The 27,339-nt window shown below is 44.4% G+C and overlaps 2 protein-coding genes across 3 annotated transcripts in view; one reads left to right on the forward strand and one right to left on the reverse strand.

The window, feature by feature from the left end:
- Positions 1 to 4,554: 4,554 nt before the first annotated feature.
- The window catches only part of PLA2G7 (phospholipase A2 group VII), a 35,573-nt gene continuing 12,788 nt past the window's right edge, over positions 4,555 to 27,339 (reverse strand). Inside the window, exons 2-11 of one of the 2 annotated variants that reach the window (XM_030555287.1) lie at positions 17,009 to 17,133; positions 14,106 to 14,256; positions 13,311 to 13,404; positions 12,342 to 12,410; positions 9,850 to 9,997; positions 8,321 to 8,434; positions 7,978 to 8,069; positions 7,334 to 7,504; positions 5,404 to 5,552; positions 4,555 to 4,876 (exon numbers count right to left, since the gene is read on the reverse strand). In XM_030555287.1, the coding sequence (XP_030411147.1) occupies positions 5,480 to 5,552; positions 7,334 to 7,504; positions 7,978 to 8,069; positions 8,321 to 8,434; positions 9,850 to 9,997; positions 12,342 to 12,410; positions 13,311 to 13,404; positions 14,106 to 14,256; positions 17,009 to 17,107 (1,011 nt within the window). In that variant the 5' untranslated portion in view covers positions 17,108 to 17,133 and the 3' untranslated portion in view covers positions 4,555 to 4,876; positions 5,404 to 5,479. The remainder of the gene's footprint in view (positions 4,877 to 5,403; positions 5,553 to 7,333; positions 7,505 to 7,977; positions 8,070 to 8,320; positions 8,435 to 9,849; positions 9,998 to 12,341; positions 12,411 to 13,310; positions 13,405 to 14,105; positions 14,257 to 17,008; positions 17,134 to 27,339) is intronic. The other variant, XM_030555288.1, reaches the window with a different exon arrangement.
- On the forward strand, positions 24,801 to 26,127 carry IMP3 (IMP U3 small nucleolar ribonucleoprotein 3). Its single transcript, XM_030555295.1, has one exon. The coding sequence runs from the start codon at positions 24,845 to 24,847 to the stop codon at positions 25,400 to 25,402; it is 558 nt and encodes a 185-aa protein (XP_030411155.1). The 5' UTR covers positions 24,801 to 24,844; the 3' UTR covers positions 25,403 to 26,127.

The raw sequence follows: 27,339 nt of genomic DNA on the forward strand, positions 1-27,339 counted from the left end.
TGCTGGTGCATTATCTTGTCTTTTTTGATCTTTTAGATTTCTCCACTACATTACTTTAGTGTATAAGGGACACTTCCTTCATCTATAATTAATTGACTACAATCTGTTGGATGAACACTCTTTTTAAAAACAGGACCAATAAGTACAGAGCACCCCAGGAATATTAAACATAAGAGCATAAGAATGGCCATATACTGGGTCACATGAATGGGTCCATCTATACTCCTGGCGCAATGCTGCACCACTGCGTGAATACAGAATTCATGTCCTCTGCAGATTTCTTTGCTTCCCCACAGAAAATGACAGGGAAGCCAAAAGAATGGTCATACAATCCTCCCCAGCAGTGCAGGCATGTCTTTCTGGGCACCTGGAGCAATTAGCAGAGAAGTAAATCACCTTGGGAAGGGGCTGGGCACACCCCAGCCGCTGGCTCCTACCCTGTGCCAGGCTTGCTGCTAGTCCTGGCTGGGCTGAGGCGGGGAGGCCAGAACTTCCTCTTCCCTTACAGGGTGCAGCTGGGGCCAGGTCAGACTCACCCCCCAGAAACTTCCCCTGACTGACTGACTGCAGGAAGTTCTGCACCCCCTCTTACTGCTTGCCCCTATTGCTCATCCCACATGCAGCCAGACCCATCCCTACCTAGAACCCCCGCCCCCACCCTGCTGAGCCTCATCCCCTGCATCCAGAACCCTCCTGCACCTGAACCCTCTTTTCCCCCTGCTGAGCCTCACTCCCCACACTTGGACCCTGCCATCAAGGTCCTCCCCCCTGCATCCAGACCCCCACCCCCTCCACCCAGACTATCCCCATTTTCCCCCTGCACCCAGGTGCCCCCCCCCCCATTGAGCCCAACCAGCTGCACCTGGACCTCCACCACACTAAACTCCACTCCCCCAGCATCACCTGCGGAGTCCCATTCCCCTTGCACTCAGAACCCATCAACAAGCCCCCGTGTATCCAGATCCCCCACCAAGCCACCCACACCCAGATTACCCTGCACCTGGATCACCTCACACTAAACCCCTCCACACTTGGATCCTGCTGGACTGAGCCTGCTTGCCCCACACCTGGATTGGGGGCCAGGGCTGGGCATGTGTGAGACACTCTCCCTGTTGCTTACTAGTTTGGTGCACCTGACTTGGAGGGACAGGGCCCTGGGGTGTTTGTGGGGCAGACCTGGCCCCTGCACTGTCAGAGTTGGGTCAACTTCGTGGCCAAATCTGGGTGATCTTCCACCTCCATGCAGCCAGTGGACTGTGCTCTGCACTGCCATGCTGGAGCCTCCATGTATGTTTGTTCACAAATGAAATATGCAGAATTTTAAAATATTGTGCACAGAATTTTTAATTTTTTGGCACAGAATTCCTTCAGGACATCTAGCTCAGTAGCCTCTTCCAACAGTGGCCGGTGCCAGATTCTGCAGAGGGAGTGAACAGAACAGGACAATTTGGGTGATCCATCCCCCATTATCCAGTTCCAACATCTGGCACTGTTCTAAATGTTTCCAAACACTGCAAATGTGTATGCAAAAGTACGGACTTGCTTGTTCTCACTTTGCAAATAGGAACAAAACCTTCAAATAGAATTGTAAGCACAGTGAGTGAAATAAACTTTTTCTGTTGCATGTGTGGAAATTGCTGTGGAACAGAGCAAGTTTCATTAGATATTACCATTTTCTCTTAAAGGCAAAGGCCTGCTGCCATGCTATGAGTAATATGTCAGAATTCTCACAAGTTTGGTAAGATTAAGATGAAAACATGTTTTGTGCCATAATCAGGTAAGGTAGATTCTCCACAAAGCTGTCAGATTTTTCCATGCAATTGTGATTTAGGAACACAAATCCCATTGTCAGTCACATGATACTGGAATCCATTTTAAACCTGGTGCTTTTCCATTTAGGAGGAAGGGAGGGAACCCAGAAAGACAAAGGATTCCGGCCTTGGGCCAATGCTATAAAAGGAGGTGGAGCAGAACAAGGGAAGCTGGCAGTCATGAGAAATCCCCTAGTTACCGCCTGATCTGAAACTAACAAGAACTGTGCCTGGGGAAAGGATTGTGCCCAGACTAGGAAGGAGTCTAGTCTATTAGAGAAGCTTATTGGAACATCTCTAAGGGTGAGATTTATCTGTATTCAGTTTCCTAATGTATTAGGCTTTGATTTGTGTTTTTGTTTTATATTTCTTGGTAACTAACTTTGTTCTATTATTACTTGAAACCACTTAAATCCTATTTTTATACTTAATAAAATCACTTGTTTATTAATTAACTGGGATTAAGTGATTAATACTTTGCAGGGAGCAAACAGCTGTGCATATCTATCAGTGGTATAGAGAGTGGACAATTTATGAGTTTACCCTGTATAAGCTTTAGACAGAGTAAAACAGATTTATTTGGGGGTTGGATCCCACTGGGAGCTGGGTGTCTGCATGCTGGAGACAAGAGTATCTGCTGAGCTGTTTTCAGTTAAGTCTGCAGCTTTGGGGTGTGTTGCAGCAGGGTAGTGTGTCTGGCTCAACAAGACAGGGTTCTGGAGTCCCAAGCCATCAGGGAAAACTGGCTCAGAGGCAGTTTCAGCACATCAGTTGACAGTTCCAAGGGGGTCTCTGTGATCGAACCCATCACCCTCTCCTGCTGGCAAAGAGCGGCTTCATGGGAGACCTTACAGCAACACAGCGGTAGCGGTACAGCAGTGCTGCTGTAAGGTCTGTAGTGTGGACATAGCGTACGAGTACTATAGCTACTCCTTGCCACACCTATGAAAACAAAACTGTCAGATGATGCCTTCTAGAGAAGATAGAAGGGAAAGGGCAGCGGCTGATCATGCAGATGGTATTGTAGCTATAGCATTCTAAATAACTCTTGAGGTCCCTTCCAGTCCTAGAGTCTATGAGTCTATATCAACCAAACGGGTATTGACTAGGAAGTATGTGGGTCAATTACTTGTGTCAAATAGCAGGGTGGGAGCAAGGGGAAGGTGACAATGCCATGGGCAGAACTGGGAACAGACCATCTCTAGTAGGTGATAATGTAGCTGGAGAACTCGTGTACATAACACAAATAATGACTGCTTGGCAGTCTCAAAAATGAAATTTTATCACAGCATCGGGGCTAATGGCCTACCCTAGGCTCCACAGATTCTCTGCTGAGGGGGAACAGTACTCTATCTGTGCAATAGACATGGTCTTAAAGCTCTCTTCCTCTGACTGCTAATGGCTCTATGGAAGGAGTTTAGTTGTCCTTTGCCAGAATAGTGATTCTGTGAGGGGGGAGATGTTTATTTGGGGGGAATTAAAAAGGAGAGCTCCTGAGGTCTAACAGACACAGAATGACCCCTTGAGGGGAAGGAAGCACACTTTTAAGTTGGAGATAATGTAGCTTAAAAATAAACTTTTCTATTTCCCTTTGTACAGCAAATTCCAATTCAAGAGCTTGTTTATGGTTGAAAACATAGATTTGTATTGGAGGGGCACGCACAATGTCAGAAAACTGCAACTTGTCCTGGAACTAGGCTACAGTTTTCTTATAACATGTAAAAAAGCATCCCTAATAGTAATAGTGCATGTCACAATATGGTGAGATGGCATTTGTACAAAGCAGGAAAATGTATATAAACACAAAAGAATTACTCTTAAAAATGAAGACTGTGCTGCCTTGAGAGTTGAGTTTTCTCTTCAGGATCAGCCTCATCCCCAACTGATGATTACAAAGGAGGCAAAGGCTGGATGGAGAAGGTGCACGAGTCCCATTAACTTTTAGAGGACTTGTGCTCATGTCACTAAGCTGCTTTGGAAAATCCAACCCAAGTGCTCCACGTGCTTTGTAATCTTGACAAGAAATTCTACTAGTCTTCCATTGTCCCTCATTGAGGGAAAACATTTCAGCTAATTTGTGTGCAGTTTTGGTTTCTTAGAGCATGGCAGGAATGCTTAAGCATGTGTAGTGTGGCTTCTAAAAAACAATCAGTTATTAAAGTATATAACTACTAAACATACCATATGTGGCACCTACAGTCCAAACTGGTTTGAATTTTGGGAGGCAGGACTGTGATTAAAGTCCCTAGATCCCAATCTGTCCTGGCAATTTTGGTTCTGGGTCAAATCCAAAACTAGAAAGAGCCTTCCTTCAGTTTGCAGTTCAGATGGAATTGAATCTTCACAAGAAGAGCCAAACTTCCAGAAATCTTACAGGAACTCTCCCAAGAACAATTGCTCTCAGGAGGCGTCCAGTGGTGCTGGTGGCCAGTGGAAATGGATTTTACAACATTTCTCCATTTGGGATCAGAATCTTAAGAAACGGAATCTGGGTTTCCCGTTTGATATTCTTGAAGTCAAGCTAACTTAGGCCTACTCATTTTTTTTTTCAGGATTTATGTAGCACTGTACAGCTGGAGAGCTCAGAGCATTTGATATGCTGGTTAGGCATTGTCTCCATGTTAAAGATGGAGATGCTGAAGAGCAGAGAGGTTAAACATTTTGCCCAAACTCTTGCCAGAACAAAAGTTGCCTGATGTAAACACTAGCTAACACTGCTTCTTTCCTAATTTAGAGCCAGACATCCATCCAATAGCTGATTTAATATGTAATTGGTAGAAAGCAAAAGTTTATTACAGTATTTTAAAGAATAAGTTTATAGGCTGGTATGAATTTAAACCCCTGCAACTCTTTTATCAATGTGCAGTGAGACTGCCAAGAGAAAGAAAAACGCTGGAGCTGTTGGAAGTAGCTGACCGGCAGTACTACCAAGGCACGGTATTATCAGTTTCTTCATTCTAGTGATTCAGGCTGAGTTGAGGGTAGATCAATGTTGGTTCCAGGAATGACATTATGGCCTTCGCCATCTACAAGAGCGTCCCACTGATCAAAATCTTTCTTCAGACCTGTGGAATGTGGAAGCAAAAACAAATGTGACCAAAACAACTACTGTCTGAAGGTGACAAATGCAAAAATGATTAATTAAAATTACACTACTAGATAATGAGCTAATTCCTTTCCAATTTCATCTTTTAAATCAAACTGGTTTGGAAGATGTTGGAACAAAATAAAGTATGAAGTGGGGAAACCTTCAACGATTTACATATCTCATAAATTAGAAATGAACAAAATGAAGAAAATTTAAATGTTCCTAACTTGAGGCACTTTAACCCGATCTTGCAGCTGGGAGAAACTTTTTACAGTCATGTTACAAACCCAGAGAAAAAGGTCAACTATCTAAGTATTCACACATTTTCAGCAAGAGGCAGGTCAGCAAATACTGAGATAATTCACATTTTGATTTTTGGCTTAAAGGAAATAGTGGGTTAGTTTGAGGAGCTGCATAGGAATAAAGAGTTACCACTTATTCATATAGAACTTAATAGTCACCCGAGCCTTTTAAACAAAACTACTTTTTAATACTGCTACTTACCTAAATGTTTCTGCAAGAAGGCTAAGGAAGCTTTGTTGCTAATATCTATAGCTATGTTTGGGTCTATTTCTCCCTTTCATTTGAAAATCTTTCCAACAAACTTACCACTCAGGAAAGTAAAATCTGGAAAACTCTGATGTACTGATCCCCTGTAAACATAAAAGAGACAGTTTTAAATAAGTTAATTGGAAGGCAGTTTTGCAATAAAAAGGTAATGCGTGTAAATCAAGTGATTTGCAAAGATAATCATGGATTATATATTTAATTGGGATAGGAGACTTCTATTCCTCTATTGCTACTGCTGCTTCAGGGCTTGTCTATACTCTGTTATTTGGGAATAGCTATTGTGTGTTAAATTCAAATCCTGCCTTAAATCGGAATAACTTTCAAGTGTAGAAAAATCCAAAGGGTAAATTCTGTCTTGAAGTATGTGTCTACATGAGCAGCCTTGAAGTCGAGGACAGCAATTCTGTCTATGAATCTGATATCCTTAGGGCTGCAATAATCCTCTGCCCCTAACAGCTCTTGCCCAGTTGTTTGGGATGTGTTATCTAATGGATCCAAATAATCATATTCATTGGATTTGCTCCCCACACTCTCCAAATGCCCCTTAAGGACCCTTGAAACTGTTAATAGAGTCACAGATTCCTGGGCCAGAAGGGATCATCTAGTCTGACCTCCAGTATAACACAGGCCATAGAACTTCCTGCCAAAAATTCCTAGAGCATATCTTTAGAAAAAACACCCAATCTTGATTTAAACGCTAGTGATGGAGTATCCATGACCTGTAGTAAATTGTTCCAAAGGTTAATTACCCCTGTTGAAAATGCATGCATTATTTCCAGTCCAAATTTGTCTAGGTTCAACTTCCAGCCACTGGATCATGTTTTATCTTTCTCTGCTGGACTGAAGATTCCATTATCAAATATTTGTTCCACATGTAGATACTTATAGACTGTGATCAAGTTACCTCTTAGCCTTTGTTACGCTAAACAAATTGAGCTCCTTGAGTAGTGGTGGGCAACCTCCGGCCCATCAGCATAAGCTGATTGTGGGCTGCGAGACATTTTCCAGACGTCGACTGTCCGCAGGCACAGCCCCCTGCAGCTCTTAGTGGCGACTGTTTGCCGTTCACTACTTACTGTCCTTGAACCTATCGCTATAAGGCATGTTTTCTAATCTAATCAGTCTTGTGGATCTTCTTTGAACCCTCTCCAGTTTATCAGCATCCTTGTTCTCTGTGTCACTGAAGGAATACCAACCCCTTGTGTGGGCTTCTTATGTTCTTCTCCACCCCATCACCTTTAGGGCCTTCTGTACGAGTGGATGAGTCAGGAATTTTTAGAATTTGTCCTAACTACTGGCTACAGAGGTGTTCTCTGCTTAGGAGAGATGAAGTTCTCAAAAAGGACTCTCTTTTTATGGTCATGGGCAAGTCACATGACCCAGCTCCACAGAAATATTTAAGCACCTAACTTCAATTGAAATGATTTGTTAGTAGTCCGGGGAAGTTGCTGGGGTATGCAGATCCACGGGTCACAAATCCCACCGGGGTGTTGCACAGTGGGCTGCAGTTGCTACTTTAGCTCCCAGTCTCACGGCCAGGTTACACAGATACTATGGTGATGGCCACAGGATAAGAACCTATATATATCTTGCATCTTTGGTTGGATTACATGGGAAGTCTGTATTGATTCTGTGCACAAAGCCCTTTGCTATGACACCAGACTTTTATATGAAGAGATTTGAAAATAAAAATACCTTGCATGGTAAATACTTCTGGTGAGGTTGTAATAACTGGCACCGCTAGATTCCTACAGATAAACCACCAACTCTGGTTAGAAGCCTGTAGTTTTCCGCCTGTAGATTTTACAAGCAATGAATCCAGTCTCTAGAGAAGAAGACAGGACTATAGTGCTGTAATACTTACTTGATAGTGATCATTTTTCTTATTTTGCCAGTGGAGTAAAGTTTCTTCATTTTTAGAACATTTGAAACCCACTGGAATTTTTCTGAGTTGATAAACAACAATGGCTGTTCGAAGCCGGAATAAACTTCATCATCTAGAGGAAGCATCCATGCATCCAGGGCAATGCCACACCTGCAAAAAAGGAGCTGTGCGATCATATCACTGATGTAGAATGCTTCATAGGGTAGTCTGTGTGCCTTGTGTTACAGTGTTTATGGATAAACAGGCTAAAAGAATTCCTGAAGGGACAGCGTGCTTTCATTTCAGACTGGAAATCTATTTGGTAGGGCAGGGAGCAGGCTGTTGTTCCATTCGGTCCCGTCCCTGAGAAGCTCTGGCAGAGACATTTCCACATGGTACCAAGGAATGAGGAAGCCTGTGTGTCTGTTCCAGATGTTCTGGCTCCCCGGAGCTCTCAGAAGCAGGAGTAAGTAAGGGAAAAATTGTCCATAGTAAGCAAAGCCATTTTCTTTACAATTGCTGTGATCATTACAGTTAGTAGTAGTTAAATGAGATCTCAGCATAGCCAAGAAAAGCAAAAAACATAAATGCAGAATGATACCATCCCAAAGCCCTGGGACCTGCCTTTGCTTTATGCTACTTACTTGAATCTAGTGTCTTTGCTAAGAGTCTTAATGGCTGTGGCAGCACCAAAAGAGTGTCCCATCACTGCTATTCTGTCAGTATCAATAGACTCCTGTAAAAGAAATCAAGATGCTGCAAGGAACATTCCTTTCCCAACTTTTAGTCGTTACACCTTATCTATTTTAAAAGCTGGAGACTACTAGAATGGAAATAGAATGATAGCAGCTATAAATACACAGCTTCAGGATCACATGAGATGAAACTGTCATACAACTAATATATTTGGCTGATGTGGGGATCACAAAGCGAAAACAGAAGGGTGATCAAGCTATTATTAAAAGGAGTCTAGATCTCTTCACTCACCTTTAACAGAGTCCAATCAAAGTTTAAAGATAGTACATTCACTACATGATTTCCATTATTAATATCAAGAATGAGGTCAAGAGCTCTGATACACTCCTCTGTTCTCTGCTGCAACTAGACATAGATAAAAGACAGCAACAATGATTCTTCAGGGAAAAAAAAAAACAAGCTACCCAGCATTCAGTTAAAACACTTAAGAACAAATCTTAGAAACATCTAGTGCTTCAAGTCATTGGGATTATTCTCATGTTCAAAGATAAGCACTTTGCAGAATTGGAGCTTGGATCCATAAATAGAAACAAATTAAAGGAGCTATACTAGTTTAGAGAATTTGGCCCCTAGGACTGAAGTGGCGGTGAGCTCATGCTGCACGAGAGTGAATTTAGCCCCATGAGAGCAACTCCCATGGAGTCAGTACTTTTCAGGAGAAGGCTTATCAGAACTTGGATAAAAAATGTATTTAAAACTTGGCTGGTCCAGATGACCCCTTGTCTCTCTTCTGGGGTTCGCCTGAATGAGCTATTGTGTTACAGGACAACATGCCCTGTCTATACTGGAGCTTTAAAGTGTGTTAATATGCTGTTTGGCTTCATCTAGACAAGCCCTCAATGGGAACCAGTCGGAGAGCCCTTCTTGTATTGTATACGCATTACCTAATGACGGTTGGGAGATGGTTTTGTATTCCTTTTGATTTTTATATTTTACCAGACAGGAAAAATAATATTTTTCTCTCTTTTTGGAACCAGCTTTCTATGTGACGGTGAAATTCACCCCCGTGCAGACGAGGTCTATATGCCACTGAAATCACTACGAATCCTTGAAACACCTGCCGAACTCCACCAGAGAGATCATTCCAATGGGCAATATCTCTGCAGGTTATTCCCAACGTTTCTCTAACTGGCATGAATTTAGGCTCACGAATAGGATACTGGATGTATATATGAGATATCAGTTGTTGCCTTACTGGTGTGTACACTTTCACCAGAGACTCACTAAGGACCTCATCCGAAGGCTATTGAAATCAGTGGAAAGACTTCTACTGACATAAGTGGGGATTGGATCAAGAAAGAAAAACTGCTGGCATGCTTCTGTGGCCAGCTCGGCACTTGGAAGGCTTTGTGGGTATAACTATATAGGTGTACTGTTCCTGTTAAGCACACCTAGTATGGACACAGCTTATGCCAGCAAAGCTGCTCTTTTGCTAGTATAGCTTATTTGAGGCCTCCCTCCTTCCCCCATCTCTGAGCAAAATAAGCTATACTGCCAAAAGCACAGTTGTGCTGCTATAACCACATCTATGTTAGAGGCTTTTGCCAGCACAGCTATGTTGGTCACAAATCATACCTTATTATGCTCCTGAGCGACATAGCTATGCTGGTAAAAGTCTGTAGTGTAGACCTGGCCTGAGGTAGGAAGTCTGATGGGTTAGTGGCCTTGCAAATATGCCAGCTTTAATCAATCCCTTAGCACCTCTTGGGTGCTAGATTGCATCTTCGTCATTTGTTAGATCAGCATTCCACAACAAATACCTGTTGGTTGCGTAGAGGAAATTCCTGTTCACTTCGTTTTAGTTTTCTGTAGTAGATCCATTCCTCGTTCGGATTTTCTGTAGCCTCTTCTTGTGCTTCACAACCAGGATTCTCCTTATGGTAATAAGTCGCAGAAGAGGATTTATCTCTATAATATAGGAAAAAAGTTATTTCTGAAGGCTAGTTCACACTCATGCCAACAGTGCTCAACCCACATGGACTTCAGGGGTGAAATCATGTCTCCATTGAAGTTAATGGGACTGGTGTCACTGATTTCAATGGGGCTAGGATTTCACTCCCTGTCAAGAAAAGCTGGCTCCTGGCACCAAGAAACTAACTAGAGCAGCATTATAATTGAATGTATATAATAAAGTCTAAATGAAAAGAAAACAGACCTTGTTTTGCCAGAGTCTAATATTAAACAGCCACAAATAGTGCATTTAAAAAAATTACATAGACAACTGACAGCTACCATAGTCAAAGAATTCAAGTAACTTGCTCTTTCTTTAGATCAGGAGTCTCCAAACTACGGCCCCTGGGCCGGATTTGGCCCAGGGTTTCCATTTGTCCGGCCCTACAACCAACAGGGGAGAAGCGAACAGCTGAGTAGGCATGCGGAGCAGGCAGCGGGAAGGGCCGCTGGCAGCAGCCCGCATGAATTGAGGGGGAAGGGACGTAGCTCAGCTGAGCTGTGCAGAGGGGTGAGTTCCTCTGGGAGCCAGTGTCCCCCCAAAGGGGAGCCAACTTAGAGGACAGTCATTGCTGCAGCTGAGCAGGTACAGGGAGAAGCAAACAGGCAGGCTGCAGCTGAGTAGGCACTCCGAACTGGCAGGGGGAGGGGCTTCTGGCAGCAGCTCACGGGGAGGGAGGTAAGCTCAGCTGAGCTGTGTGGAGGGGTGAATGCCCCCAGGAGCCAGTGTCCCCCTAAAAGGGGAGCCAACTTAGGGGAGAGTTGCTGCTGGAGCTGAGCAGGCATGGACCCCTGCCTTAGAGTAAAAATACAAGCCAGATGCTTAATTACACCTCCAATAAAGGGAGTAAAGAAGATGGAAATTAACAATTTCATAATGGTTAAAATTTAACTACAGCACTAATGAAACCAAACAGTATTTGTATGATACTGTCAAGGTTTTTTCCCCCACTTTGAACTTTAGAGTACAAATGTAGGGACCTGCATGAACACTCTAAGCTTAATTACTAGCTTAGATTTGGTAACACTGCCACCAGCCAGAAATTCAGTGTCTGGCGCACTCCCTGTCCCCCCCAAACTTTCCCCTCCCTGGGTTGCCTTGAGAGGCTTCACCAATTCCCTGGTGAACACAGATTCAAACCCCTTGGATCTTAAAACAAGGAGGAATTAACCATCCCCCGTCCTTTTCCCCCACCAATCCCTGGTGAGTTCAGACCCAATTCCCTTGGATCTTAAAACAAGGAAAAATCAATCACGTTCTTAAAAAGAAAGTTTTTAATTAAAGAAAGAAAGATAAAAATCATCTCTGTAAAATCAGGGTGGAAAATGCTTTACAGGGTAATCAGATTCCTATAGACCAGAGGGACCCCCCACCCCCAGCCTTGGGTTCAAAGTTACAGCAAACAGAGGTAAAAATCCTTCCAGCAAAAAGAAACATTTACAAGTTGAGAAAACAAATATAAGACTAACATGCCTTGCCTGGCTGATTACTTACACGTTTGAAACATGAGAGACTAATTTAGAAAGATTTGGAGAGCCTGGATGTATGTCTGGTCCCTCTTAGTCCCAAGAGCGAACAACGAACAAAACAAAGAGCACAAACAAAGACTTCCCTCCACCAGGATTTGAAAGTATCTTGTCTATCTTGTCCCCCCATTGGTCCTCTGGTCAGGTGTCAGCCAGGTTTACTGAGCTTCTTAACCCTTTACAGGTAAAAGAGACATTAACCCTTAACTATCTGTTTATGACAGATACAAATGTGTGAGTATTTAGAAATAAAATAAAAAAGTGAAAATGATTTTTAATGTATTGACAAATATTTTGTGTGATTTCACAGTACCTGCATCGATTGACTTTTATACCTGATTTAGAATTTAATGCAACACTGACACAGGAGTGTTGTTTTTTAATGATTTTGCATCCATTTAATTTTTTTCATAGTCGCTTCGACCCGCGAAGCCTGTTCAAAAATCTAATATGGCCCTCGTCTCATAAAGTTTGGAGACCCCTGGTTTAGATTGAGAGTTGAACAATGGGAATTACTTGGGTTTTGAAGAAAATTAATACTATTTAGTCTTTTTAAATACATCTAAGTTATACTGTACAATAAACACTATTTTCTGTTTGCGTCTTTTAGACTCAAGACGTTGCTGATAAAAATAATCTTCCCCCGTCAAATTTAAGTGTTTATATCAAATTTAACAAGGTCTCAGGTTTTGCACACAGCACCTTGCAAGATCAAATTATAAGCATAGGACTTTGTGAAATAACTGTTCGCCTCTTGTAGATGTACTATACAAACCTGTGCTCCACAGCAGCAACTATAAAACCCTGAGATGCCATCTCAATGCAGATAGCAGAATATATAGTCCTGAAATCAAAAAAATACACTGCTTAAATACACAATTTCAATACCTTGCTCCTGAAATAACATATAGGCCATATTTGTACTACACCCAATTTAATATTTTATGTTGTAGATCAATGCCTCCTTTCCTTCTCAAGTTACTACAGGACTGATTTTTATGTGGAAGTCTGTAAAACATATTCAAAGTCCCACATAAATAATAATAATTACTAATAACAGCTAGCTCTTATATGGTGCTTTCATGCATAGAACTCAAAGTGCTTGCGAAAGGATGTCACTATCATTATCTCCATTTTTAGATGGAGAAACTGAGGCACAGGGCAGGGAAGTGATTGCCTAAGGTCACCCAGTAGGCCAGTGGCTCAGCCAGGAATCCCTCTGAGGTCTCCTGAGTCCCAGTCCAGTGCTCTGTCCACCAAGCCATACAGCCTCTCTATCTTTATATCAACACCCATTTTGAAGAGGATTTTTTGAGGAAAAGAAACTAATGATTATATACAATAATATCATCTGCATAATACTTTACATCTTCAAAGTGCTTTACAGACATTAAATAACTGATTCTCACAATACTCCTAAGAAACAAGTGTTTTCAAATAGGGAAACATATAAGTAAGCGAAACTTGGAGCAGGCCCTCAGCTTTTATAAATTGGCATTGATTTCCATGGAGATATACTACTTTACACCAGCTGAGGATCTGGCTTATTGCTTTTAAAACCAGTTTTAGCTAATGCTGTGATGGATCCAACACAACTTTATTGAAATACTGTTCAAAACCAGTCTCAAGAATTGTCAATTTCCTGGGCTAAATTCCTCCCTGGCATAACTCCACTGATCACACTGGAGTTACATTGGAGAGTCCTTGTCAACATGTGGTCTGAGGCCACAAACTGCAGCATTACCGGAAAGCTCCAAGTCCATGGGAAAAAATAATGAGGGGGTATTTCTCTCCAGGCTTGAAAGCAGCATTCCATTTTGCAGGACATGTCACTGAGCCTAGATAAGACAGGATACCTGCAGTTAGTGTGGCTTCTCATGTAACCACTTCTTCAAGAGACGTTCGTATACCCTCCCTTATCTTGAGTAGCTGCTTTATTCCTCAGATTGACCCACTGATTTCAATTAGATTATTTGAGTGAGAAACACAAGGCAAGTAAGACTAAAGACCTTAGTTCGTATTCTGCACTATAAAGCCTGATCCTAGAAACATTTATTACCAGGAAAAGGGTGAAATTCCCCCCATACGGAAAGCCAGCATAAGGCCTCTGTCCCACTTAAATTCTGTAGGGGAAGACTTTCAAGGGCACAAAGGCCATTAGGAATCCAACTCCCACTGACTTTCAATCAGAGCTGGGCACTTAGCGTCCCCTTTGTGCCTTCAAAAAGCTTCCCTACAGGACTTAAGTGGTGGCCCTTTGCTCAAGGATGAATTTTACCCATAGGGCTGCCACTTACTACTGGGAATATTCCCAGACACCCATGACAGTGGTATTTGGGCACATGGTGCAGTGAAACATACAGTCATAAGTCACCTGAATGTTACTGCCCCATAGAAAAGGAAGAGAAACAGTTCTGCAAAGGAAATTACCTTGGGCTCCTGCAGTATTAACACATTCCTCACGTACAGGTGCCATAACTAAGTGACCATAGCACACAATGTCTCACCAGTAAGGCAATTAGAAATAAACTCATCTTACCAACATAGTACTGAAAAAATGTCTCTCCTAACATCCGGTACATGTTGAGGAAGTCAGAAAGTCCACGATAATATTCCTTCCTGGGGATCCACTTGGTTTCTTCACTACTTGCCCCATTTTGTGAAGGATAATACAGACGAAAGAAGCTTCCCTGTGATTGAATCAGAAAAAGAAACAGATTTTCTCACTGAAGTTGCTAAAAAATAAAAATATTTTTACCAAAGAATTTAACATATTAAAATGATACCACAAGGTGTAAGAGAGAGTCCAACGAGAAAATTAACAATAAAGGCTCAGATGTTTTAGCCACCAAATGTCACTGTATTTTTCATACCTGGGAACCAAACAGACATGATCTCTGGCATCCAGTTAAAGTTAGATAACATTCCCTTCCAGGCTAAGCTACCATCAAAGCGTTATTTCAAAATGTACAGTGCAAACTTTAGAGCATTTGCTGCCTCCATTCTCTTATTTCTCCTTTTTTCCCAATTATCTTCCTATTTTCTGTTTCCTCGTGCATCATATTTCTTCAGACTTGTTCAGAGCCTGCATTTCCCTCAGACTTGTTTCAGGCAATGTGTTCCAGCAGATAGAGCACAGACTGTGAGTCAGGAGATCTGACCTTTATACACAGCTTAGGCACTGACTTGCTGTGCGCCCATTACTCCTCCGTGCCTCAGTTTCTCTGTCTAAACTGAGGACAGTGATACTTACCCTCTTTGTAAAGCACTTTGATAGCTACAGATCAAAGCTGCGTAAATACAAAATACTCCCATTAATAATTTTCTATAGTGTTTCTTCTTTGTTAAATGTTTCAGTTTATTTTTCCCTCCAAACCAGTCTCTTTCAAGCTGTTTTCATATCTGCTGTGGTCTCTGTTCCCCTATGCATTTTTTTTAGTAGTATTTTCTCTCTTCCAAACTCTTACTACTGTTCTCTCCCCCCTCTCAATTTCCTTTCTTTTGGGTCCTTTCTCTTCTCCAGCTGGACACCCCTGCTCTTCTTGTGAACCATGAAAGCCATTGGGTATGTTTTTTTATTAGAATGTTTCTTCTGCAAGGACCATGGGGTGGGACTATGTACAAGTAATTTAATGTAATAAAGAAGGTGCCTGTCAGATAAAAAGTATGTACAGTTTGTATTCTTACTCTTTAGGACAAAAGTGACTTTGGAGCACACTATTCAAAATCTCTCTGATTATATTGTGTTTCAGTGAATTAATTGTAGGAGTCCATGCAGAATGTCCTAAACAATAGGGCAAGATGGCTGTTAAGAACAATACTTATTTTAAACTGGACTTTTAAAAACTGTTTAGGTTGCTTGAATATTAAGTTTCTGATCTATTACTCAAGGCACATGAAGAGCTTATCTGATGAATCTTCCTTCCATTTACACAACACGCTGTAATGAATGATCATTTTTGACAAAAGCTTATTTAGGAACAGATTGCAAAACCCTGACAGTGATGAGGAGTTACTCACCTGATTAGTCCTTAATGCATTACTCAGGTGAATAACTGGTTACCAGCGTGAGTAAAGTTCATAATCTAGATTTTAGAGAATGTTAATAATCCAGATCACTTACCTACTATAGGCATGAAAGCTAATTTGAAGCAGTTAAACTCTACCATGCCAATCATTATGTAATGTAGGCACACAATAAATCCTTATAAAATTCACAGACCAAAATATCCAAATGATCTCTACTCACCACGATCACTACAAGCAAATTCCACTATAAAAGCTTTGCTTGGAGTTTAAAAATGCAATGCCAATGCTACAGGAAATGCGAACAACAAAGGGCAAGACTAAAAAATTTAGTAGAAAAATTGTGAGGCTACTGTATCTGAAAATGCAAATCAGCATTGAATAGGCTGAATGAGCTGCAAGCCCATTAACTGCGTATAACTTTATCTGCATTCTTGGGAACTTGAGAGGTAATTGCTTCGTTCTGTAATGGTTCTACACCAATTCTGAAGACTGTAACCTTTCTTTTTAAATAGGTACAAATTCCATAATTGTTACTTTTTAACACACAGCAGAAATGCTATATATCATCCCTCATTTGCCCTGCTAGGGGGACTTTTCTGATGGGGATAGCTGAAGTCATGGGAGACCTTGGTGGTGGGTCTCCACTGGAGCTAAGTCGCCAGGAAGGATGGGGGCGGGTGCCAGGAATCCAGAGGTATTGGGCTCTGTTTGAATGGTCTTGCATATCTCAGAGGAAGGACCTCTGGATCATTCCATGAGGTGGCAAACCACATTTCCCACCTTCACTGCGCCACGTGGAACAATGAGGAAGAGTTTTCCTGCCCCGTTCCAAAAAATTCACTATGATGAGCTATGTGAATTCTGTGGGAGTTTGGTGTCTAAATACCTTTGAGGATCTTGGCTAAGGAGGATTGTCTTAACTAGGAAAGTGGAATCAGGTTCTTAAATTGTACTTAGAGATGGGTCCAAGCTACAAAGCTTAGATTTAGATAAGGATTCCGTTCTGAACTTCTCCAAGTTTTGGAGGTAAAATGATGGTATCTATATCTGGACATTTTTGCCTGCCAATTTCAGTTTATAAAATCTATATCCTAGTAGCTGACAGAATCTGCTGATTTACAGTATATCCCTGTCATTACAGCCTTACACTTCTAGTGATACCCCTGTGCCACAGTGGCCATCCTGTGTCATTACTCTTACCTTTATGAAACATTTTGTTCACAAAAAATAAAATGCCTGGGGGCTTAAGCAGGCTTTGTCCTGCCACTCTGCTCAGGTGAACTTCCACCTATCAGAACCAGGGAAACTTTTCATTTAATTAATACCTAATAGTATGATGAAAGCTACAATGTTGGACTTGTGACTTATGTCAAAATAAAGTAGTGAGTGACAGGAAGGTTGTGTCTGTCATACCTGAATCGTGTAATCAGTCATCAGGTCCGTGCAGCCAATAGAGTAAGGGCCCTTCCCCTCGGGGATTCCATACAATTTTGTAGAGCTCTTGCTCTCCATTTCCTTCTGTGCATTAACAGACAAGCCTGGGTGGAAAAAACAGAAGATGAGACTCATATCTGCTGAAAAGGACATAGGATATTAAAGATTCAGGACTTTTGAGATTCAGGGCTGAGCTGACAGGGTGATGAGAAACAGGCACAGGATTCACAGATTTTAAAGCCAGAAAGGACCATTATGATCTCCTGTGTATCATAGGCCATAGAATTTCATCCAGGAGACTTTCACCTGGGCAAGCCACAGACGGCTGGGAGGGAATGATGAGGGGAGGAGACAAGAGAGCCAGGGGCAGGGATCACCAGAGTATGTGGGGACTAGGAAGCTGGCAGAAGCCTGAGATTGCTGGGGGGATGAATAGCGATACTCGGTCAGGAGCGATATTTGATAGGGCAGGGTTAGGAGATCTTGGAGCAGCCTGCATGGAGGAGCTTGGTTCAGCCTCCCCCATTCTACCACTTGTTACCTTAAAGCCGCCCCAAACTCTGTCTTGTCTGCATTAATCTTCTCCACCCTGCCCTGTCCCCTTTCAGCTCCTGCTTCAGTCTGATCCCCATGCTTCCTCCAATCTTTCAACCCGATACCCATCCTGTCCCCAGCCTATGCCCTGACACTGTCCCCCTCCCTCTCCAAGCTAGCTTCCCCCTGGCTCCTCCCCCAGTCACTCCTCCTCCTGCTGACTCCTGGCTCCCTTGCCAATGGGAACCACCTCCTCCTTCCTGGTGCTCCATGTTGGCATGCATCCTGCAGGGGAGCAGCAAGAACAGGTGAGAGGCAGCTTGGGGGTCTGCAATTCTTTCAACATAGCTGTCCCCGGTGGCCAGGAGGAGAAACACCAGCAGAATCCTTGCAGACCTGCTTGATGTGTGACTTGCCAACGGCACTGGAGATCTGCATGACAGGGCTTCTGAATGTGTGCATGTCTCATGTGATATCAGACACTCTGCAGCCCAGCCCTCAGCAAAGCCCTGAGGGAGGAGAGTGGGGGTAAAATAGCCATACTCCTACTCTAGATTAATCTTTCTAAATTGCATAATAATTAGTCGGCACAGATAGAACCAGTTGGTACAGTCAGTACATTTATAACTCACATTGGGATCCACTGGAAAAAGTACTTTGAATGACATCCATTACACTGCTAGGACCAGCCTATTGCTTTTCACCACTGATTTGGCACAGGTTTCATATTCACATAAAAATACATGAAATATTTAAAAAAAACAGATCAACTGCCTTATTCTAATTCACAGGCAGATTATATGTGCACGCTGTAAAACCCCATGGAAATAAATGCCTGTGGTCAATAGCTGCTTTTCAAACCTCAGCATTTTGTCTGCTACTAAAAGGCTCAAAGGCTAATTGGCCTAGAATTAGGAAAATTTCCTCCTTCATACTGGAGGATTGCATGTCTCATTTGTGTGAAATTGGATGAAGGAAGAGACAGCACAAAGTAAGCCTGATTTTCAGAATGGTGATGTGCCCACAATTTCCAGTTAAATAGCTTTGAGTGCTCAGCATTCTGAAAATCAGTCTCAGAGCTCACACATGCCTGTGACTAGTGCTCTGGAATGCTTGAGAATGGCTTACCCAGCTGAGAAAATGGAACTGTATCAGTGTTTCAGATTCTGTTCAGAACTGATGGATATTTCAGGATAAGAACATAAGAATGGCTATACTGGGTCAGACTAAAGGCAGGGCCAGCTTTAGGCACCAGCATTCCAAGCATGTGTGTGGGACGGCACTCTGGCTCTTTAGGGGGGCACTTTTCAAGGCACTCCGGCCTTGTTTTTTTTTTTTTTTGCTTGGAGCAGCAAGAAACCTGGAGCCGGCCCTGACCAAAGGTCCATCCAGCCCAGTATCCTGTCTACCGACAGTGACCAATGCTAGGTGTCCCAAAGGGAGTGAACATAACAGGTAATGATCAAGTGATCTCTGTCTTGCCATCCATCTTCACCCTCTGACAAACAGAGGCTAGGGACACCATTCCCTACCCATCCTGGCTAATAACCATTATTGGACTTAACCTCAATTAACTTATCTAGTTCTCTTTTAAACCTTGTTATCGTCCTAGCCCTCACAACCTCCTCAGGCAAGGAGTTCCACAGGTTGACTGTGCGCTGTGTGAAGAAGAACTTCCTTTTATTTGTTTTAAACCTGCTGCCCATTAATTTCATTTGGTGGCTCCTAGTTCTTATATTATGGGAACAGGTAAATAACTTTTCTTTATTCACTTTCTCCACATCACTCATGATTTTATATACCTCTATCATATCCCCCTTTAGTCTCCTCTTTTCCAAGCTGAAAAGTCCAAGTCTTATTAATCTCTCCTCATACCCATTCCAAACTCCTAATCATTTTAGTTGCCCTTCTCTGAACCTTTTCTAATGCCAGTATATCTTTTTTGAAATGAGGAGACCACATCTATATGCAGTATTCAAGATGTGGGCGTACCTTGGATTTATACAAGGGTAATAAGATATTCTTTGTCTTATTCTCTATCCCTTATTTAATGATTCCTAACATCAGGATCGAGAAAAATGTTAAATAAGGATGGGCTAATTTTTGGATCAAGTGTGATAATAAAATAATACTTTGTTCTATGATGACCTCCATCCTAGGGTCTCAAAGGGCTTTACGAACAGTAATGAACTGAGCTTTAGACCATCCTTACAGGGCCAGATTCTCTATTGCCTTGGCCCTTGTGTAGTTATTTACATTATGTAAATAGAGACACGATGGTGTTAAAATGCTAGCAGTCTGTTTGCACAGGTGTAGATGACTACATAAAATGTAAGGCAATAAAGAATCATCTCCATTTCACACATTGGGAAACTGAGGCACAGAGTGGTTACGTGACCTGTGCAAGGTTACACAAACAGTCTGTGCCAGAGATGGGACTTCAAGTCAGATCTTCTCTCTCCCAGTCCTGTGTTATAGCCACAAGATCATTATTCCTCATAAAATAATGTCCCATTAAATAGCCAAAGGCACTAATGGGTCCCAGTTCTGAAGCTGCTGCTGGCATGAAACTTCATGCATGGAGGAGTTACTGAATGAGGTGCATAATGAACTGGTAGTCTGCACATAAATTAAGAGCTTTGAGGTAACAGGTGCAAAATCACATTTCTCACCCTTTTTTTGTATTTTGTTAGTCTCCTACAAATTAATGATAGCTGCACCATTGAAGGATACATTTCTTACCTGCTAATTTAATTTCTGCCAATTTCCCTATGCTAGTCCAGAGTAACCAGTATCAGAAATGGAAAAGTAATTGAAATTTTGAAGACTGCATCTTCTATTCACTATATCTTCTATTCACGAACGTCTTTCAGCTTCATGATCTTAGTCAAAGCAAATAATTTAAAACCATATACGCAACAAATATTCAAAAGCAATTTAGTTTTTGTTTTCATTTTAAGGATGGCATCTGGATTAGCAAAAGATTGAGAGCCTTGTTCAGTCTCCCTGGCCATTCAATCCTTGCTGAGTCTGCCAAGAGAGCCAATTGTGGGGGCTGTTTTTTTGTGATGTGAATTCCTGCTTCACTACAACGTGGTCTGAGAGCATCAGCTCTTTTCACGTAGCACCCCCATCCTCCACCACAGAGCCATCAGATCGTAATTACATTGACTGGTCATTACAGCCCTAGGACCACATTCTGTGCTGTGCCTCACGGGAGTGCATAGAGGTTAGGTAAAGGCAACTGTATGCCCCTTTCAAGCCTCCTGGATTGTGGGATAAATTGAGGGCCAGTCAGTCTCCAGCATAATTTAGAGCAGTCCCTGGGCAGCTCCCCAAGGCCCCCATTGGTAGAATTGGCAGAATTCAGCTTTTATTTTTTTTTATAATTTCAACTGATAATATCAACGTTTATAAGAACATAAGAACGGCCATACTGAGTCAGACCAATGGTCCATTTATCTTAGTATTCTGTCTTCTGACAGTGGCCAATGCCAGGTGCTTCACAGGATTGAACAGAACAGGTTATCATCAAGTGATCCACCTCCTGTTTCCCATTCCCAGCTTCTGGCAAACAGTCTCTAGAGACACCATAATACATTCTTAAATATTTTTAAGAATATTTAATTTTAATTGATTTAAATGTTCACAGTTGTGCAAAATGATGGTTCTATGTTTTTTTTTTAATCTATTTAAATTTTCATAGCTAAGAGACATTATGGATGGGGGGTCCAGACAATAATTATTAAATGACAGCAGATGTTCAGATTCAAAAAGTTAACGTTTATAATCTTTAAAACACCAATAGTCAATGTCACATGTCAAAATATACAAAGTAAATATCATTAAATCAAACACTAATAAGTTCTCAAGCAGCATTTTTCTTTCTTTGCCTATCTCTAATTTTGGTTATTATTAATAGAAATATCTTGTTATCTGTTTGTTTGTGTGTGATGAAATCTTTGTTTACCAATAAAGATCTAATCCTTCCAAGCCCAGAACAGCTGGAGCAGAGAATACCCCAGTCACACTTTTCCTCCCATAGCACCTCTCTTCTGGGCCCTATACCACCCCCAGCAACCCCTACAATGACAGCTGCAAGAGGGGAAAGCCTTTTTAATGGCTCTTCACCTCTTTGGGAATCCCCCTGTGCTGGGGGAATCTAGCTGTTTTCTAGACCTTGTGGTCATGTCTACACTGCAACTAAAAACCCACGGCACCGAGTCTCAAAGCCCCACCAGCTGACTTGAGCTCTCATGGCTTGGGCTGCAAGGCTGAAAAATAGCAGCATAGACATTCAAAGTCAGGCTGGAAACCTGGGCTCTGAGGGTACATCTACACTACCTGCCAGATCGGTGGGTAGCGATCAATCTCTCGGGGATTGATTTATTGCGTGTAGTGTAGATGCGATAAATCGATCCTCGATCGCTCTCCCGTCAACTGCTGAACTCCAGCTCGACGAGAGGCAAAGTTGATGGGAGCAGCGGCCGTTGATCCCGCACCGCGAGGACGCGAAGTAAGTGATTCTAAGTTGATCTAAGATACGTCAACTTCAGCTCCGCTGTTCTCGTAGCTGAAGTTGAGTATCTTAAATTGATCCCCCCCCCCAGTGTAGACCAGGCTTGAGTTCCTCGCCCTTGCAGAATCTCAGAACCCAGATTTCAGCCCAAGTCCAGATTTCTACACTGCTACTTTATAGCCCCGCAGCTTGAGCCCGAATCAGCTGGCCTGGCAAGGGCACCAACTTTCCCCGGTGCTGGTAGGTGCTCGTGCCCCACTGCCCCCGGCCCTGCCCCGACTCCACCCTCTCCTCTGCCCTGCCCCCATTCCAACACCTTCCCGAAAGTCCCCACCCCAACTCCGCCCCCTCCCTGCCCATATTGGACCCCTTCCCAAAATCCCTGCTCTGGCTCCACCTCTTCTCCGAGCGTGCCGCATTCCCCTTCTTCCCCCATCCTTCCCAGCCGCACAAAACAGCTGTTTCACAGCACAAGCGCTGGGAGCTAGGGGGAAAAAGCAGACACGCAGCACACTCCGGGGAGGGGGTGGAGGTGAGCTGGGCAGGGGGCAGGGAGCACCCACCAATTTTTTCGCTTGGGTGCTCCAGCCCCAGAGCACCCACGGAGTTGGCGCCTATGTGGCCTGGGCCAACTGTGGCCATGTCACAAGTCTTTTATTGCAGTGTAGGCATACCCTTAGGGTACAGCTTCCCCACAGTGAGTCTCAAGAGCCTGGGTCAACTGACTGTGTGGTTAAAAATTGTGGTGACAATATTCAGGCTCAGGCGGGAACCCAGGCTATGAACCTCTGCGAGCGGGAGGAAGCCCTGGTTTCACTCCATCTATAGCTATTTTTAGTTTTGCAAGCCCCCAGTCAGTTGACCTGGGCTCTGAGACTCACTGTCACGAGGTGGGAGGGGTTTCTGTGTAGATGTACACTTTTGTGTATAAGGAGTGGTGTAGAGACTGCAGAGCTGCTGACAATCAGGGCCCTAATCTGAATTTGAACAGACTGAATCCTCATCTGCACTAGAAAATTAGTTCAGCATAACTACTCTACTCAGGCATTTGAAAAAGCAACACCCTTGAGCAGTGTAGTTAAGCCAACCCGAGTCCCCGTGTTGATAGCACTAGGTCAATGGAAGAATTCTTCCATCAATCAAGCTACCGCTGCCCAGGAAGGTGGATTACCTATGCCAACGGCAGAATCTCTCCCATCAGCATAGGTACTGTCTACTCTGAAGCACTACAGCAGCACAACTGTGCCACTGTAGTGTTTTAAGCATAGACAAGCCCGTCTGAAAAATGGGAATAATACTTCCCTAACTCACAAGGGTATGTGAGGCTTCAATCGTTATTTATAAAGTTCTGTAAGAGCCTTGTATGAAAAGCATGACAGACGCACAAAGAGTGTTCTCTTATAGACATTGAGACCCTTTAAACTGTTATACTTAAGACTCAGTAAAGAGACTACTTCAGTCACAAAAGACATACACACCCCTGAACATAAAGGAAGCAGGCTAGCAAAAAAATAAACCAAGATATGTCGATTGCAATACTCAAGAAGTTATTTGTGCCAAACAAATATCATTCAGAAAACTGAAACCCAACCCTAGTGAAGACACTTGCATTTTGAATCTCTTAATTTTGTTGGTTAAAGACATGCTCTTCTGTGCCTGAATTCTGTTAAATATTTCTCGATACCATACTAGCTGAACAGTGGGTCCTGTAACTTACTATAATCTTGCAAAACAGCCTATGTTCTTTTAACCACGTTTTCAGGGTGGTGGAGGAGCCTTTTGCCTTTAACATGCAATTGTCTACACTTGGGTGGTTACATAAATGCTGTTCTTGAGGTTCTAAAGGGCTCTGGGGACAGTAACCACTAGTGATGTCATAATACGTTATATACTAGAGCCACTGTCATGAACTTTATCCCAAAATACAAAGTTAAACAGAGGAAGCGAGTCGGGGTAGGCGAGGGATAAGCCAGGGGGGGCTTGCAGGAGGGATTCAGCCTGGAGGGGGCAGAGAGACCCCAGAAGGCGGTTCCAGCGGGCAGGCACCGCAGAACACGTGCAGGAGGTAGTGGAGACTGGCGCTGGGCAGGCGGGCTGGGAGGGGAGAAGCGGCGAGCGGGCTCCTGGACGGAAGGGGAGGCAGGAGAGGGCTCTGAGCTAACGTCAGGCCCCTGGCACAGCCAGGGCTGTGAACCCGTCCGAGCCTCGGGCTCCCCTGCGCGACGCGGCTGCCCGCTCCGCCCAGCCAGCCGCCTGCCCCCCGCCCCCGCCGCGTGCAGCCTGGGCGACCCGTGCGCCGCAAGACCCCGCCTCACGAGAGACCACCCCCACCCCGCAGCCTCTGGCTCCCAGTCCCTCTGTATCCCATCATGCACCACTTCCCAGTCCGCAACTTCCCCCCTCCCATCAAAAATGTGACTGGTGGGCTGCCCCTCCCGCTGGCCAATGAGAGCAAAGGGCAGCGGGCGAGGCGGAAGTTCCGGTTTCCCCCGCCCGTGGCTGTGAGCGCGCCGGGGTCGCTGTACTGCTTGCCGGCGGCGACACGTGACAGACAGCTCCCGTGGGCCAGCCTCGGTCCCGGCGGCGCCCGGCTCCCCGCGGGCCCGGCCCAGCCTCGGCCCCGCCAGCGCCCGGCCCCCCCGCGGGCCCGGCCCAGCCTCGGCCCCGCCAGCGCCCGGCTCAGCCTCGGCCCTGCCAGCGCCCGGCCCCCCGCAGGCCCGGCCCAGCCTCGGCCCCGCCAGCGCCCGGCCCCCCGCGGCAGGATGGTGCGGAAGCTGAAGTTCCACGAGCAGAAGCTGCTGAAGCGGCTGGACCTGGTGAGCTGGGAGGCGGCCTCGGGGAACCTGGCCGAGCTGCGGGTGCTGCGGCGCTACCGCCTGCAGCGCCGGGAGGACTACACGCGCTACAACCAGCTGAGCCGGGCTGTGCGGGAGCTGGCGCGCCGCATCCGCGACCTGGGCCAGGCCCACGCCGCCTTCCGGGCCCGCTGCACCGCCGCGCTGCTGGAGAAGCTCTACGGGCTGGGGCTGGTGAGCTCCAAGCACTCGCTGGAGCTGTGCGACCGGGTCTCGGCCAGCTCCTTCTGCCGCCGCCGCCTGCCCTGGCTGCTGCTCCGGCTCCGCATGGCCCAGAAGCTGCGCGACGCCGTCACCTTCATCGAGCAGGGACACGTGCGGGTGGGGCCCGAGGTGGTGACCGACCCCGCCTACCTGGTGACCCGGGCCATGGAGGATTTCATCACCTGGACCGACTCGTCCCGCATCCGCCAGCACGTGCTGAACTACAACCAGGAGAGGGATGACTTCGACCTGGCCTGCTAGGATAATCCACCCCACCAGCCTGAGAGGAGACTCTGGACCCGGATATGCTGCCTCTCCATGCCGCGGGGAGTGGGGCTTGGCCTGCATGTGCTGCCCAGGCCCAATTCTGTGTGTCACCTCCCCCTCCAAAGGGATTCCTGGCCCAGATGGGCCTTGTCTGATACCACCCACCACCTCTGCAAAGGGCTCTTGGCTCACTTGTGCTACTATGCCTGCTTCCGACCACCTCCCTGTGAAGGGATCCTGGCCAGGTGGGCTGAGGCCAGTAACACCCACCTCCTGTAGGAAGGGACTTCTGACCAGATGGGCTGTAAGTCACTGTCTCCAAGCCTCTGCCACCTCTGTGACATTGTACCCTCCTGCTGCAAAGACCATTAGCAGAACAGACAGAATGGTGGTGTTGTGTTGTCACCATCAAAGGGGTATCTAGAAGGGACTGATGAACAAATGCTCTCCTGGCCAGGAAAACAATGTAGAGGGTGACTGAAGATGTAAATGCTGTTGCACAAACGTGATGGTGGAACAGATACAGGTTTTATACTTTGTCTTGTCAAAGAGTTTCTCTCTCAACAATAGTCTCTCCTTCAAAAATAAATCAACAGGGATAGTTCTGTTTTCAGAATTAAACTTTGCTAGTTATGCTAACATTGTAATCTGTAGCAATAGCTAAAACAGTCCTCATGACTTTCTAACGTTTAATAAAGCTGAAATTACTTGTCTTACAACAGTCATTTGATTTCTTTAAAGCATGAGCTGAGGTGTCTTTCCCTTTTTTTTTTTTCTCCTGCCCTAGAGTAATAAAATTGAATATGTTCGTTTCACTTTTGAACTGGAACAGGCACTTCACCAATAACTTAAACTAAAACTAAATTTTAAATGGTTCATTATTAATTTGTCTGTGGATTTTCAGGCACCTGGCCTAGTTCTGTCTTCATAGTGGTCACAAGTGTATTTCCTGTTGTCTTTATTTTTCTGCATAGTTATGTTACATCTTGCAGATTTATTGTTTATGGTAGCGCTATTTACGTGCTAGGCATTTTGCCCCAAGGAGCTCAGAGAGCTAAATCTTCTGAAGGCCTTTTTATACTGAAGAGTGTTGCTGGTGTATTTTGTGTCATTTAGCAATGTGGAGGGAAAAAATATTGGACATAACTATGCAGACAAACAAGGGCTTTCGCTGGTATAGCTTATTTTGTTTGGGGAACTGGTAGGAACTGGCCTTGTTACTAGGAAGTAGAACTATACCAGGAGATCCTTTCTAGTGTGGATAAGGTCTTATAGAGTGGATAATGTGCATACTTGTGACCTGTCTGAGGGTATATCTACACAAGCCGCTGGATTGGCGGGCAGTGATCAATCCAGTAGGGGTCGATTTATTGCATCTAGACTAGACACAATAAATTGACACCCCCTCCCCCCCCAGCGCTTTCCCGTCGACTCCTGTACTCCAGCTCGGCGAGAGGTGCAGTCAGTCGCCGGGGGAGTGGCAGCAGTCAACTCATTGTGGTGAAGACACCACAGTAAGTCAATCTAAGTATGTTGACTTCAGCTATGTTATTCACATAGATCTACTTCCCTCCCCCCGCCCCCCGGTGTAGACCAGGCCTAAGGCACTTACATGTTCATTACTGTAGTGTCTGGGCATCTTTATCCTCATAGCACTGCAGCAAGGTGGGGGAAGTACGAGCATACCCATTTTACAGAAGGGAAGCTGAGGCACAGAAGGACTAAGGGTCTTTCCTAACTTCTGTCTGCTACAGAGCAAGGAATTGAACTCAGGTCACTTACAATGGAAGTTTCACACATGGATCATGGGATTAGAATGGAATACTGGCAACACAGTGCTATTGTTGTTGTGGCACCTGAGTTGCAATTCTTCAATATTGGCATGGTTGTAAAGTTGAGTTTAGGCTTAGCTTTCTGCCTGCTAGAGGTTA

This window comes from Gopherus evgoodei, chromosome 3 (assembly GCF_007399415.2).
Source record: "Gopherus evgoodei ecotype Sinaloan lineage chromosome 3, rGopEvg1_v1.p, whole genome shotgun sequence".
In the NCBI taxonomy this organism is placed as follows: domain Eukaryota; kingdom Metazoa; phylum Chordata; order Testudines; family Testudinidae; genus Gopherus; species Gopherus evgoodei.

Bases quoted from the DNA above. Each gene is read 5' to 3' on its own strand.
- IMP3 (XM_030555295.1), top strand. From the start codon at position 24,845: ATGGTGCGGAAGCTGAAGTTCCACGAGCAGAAGCTGCTGAAGCGGCTG.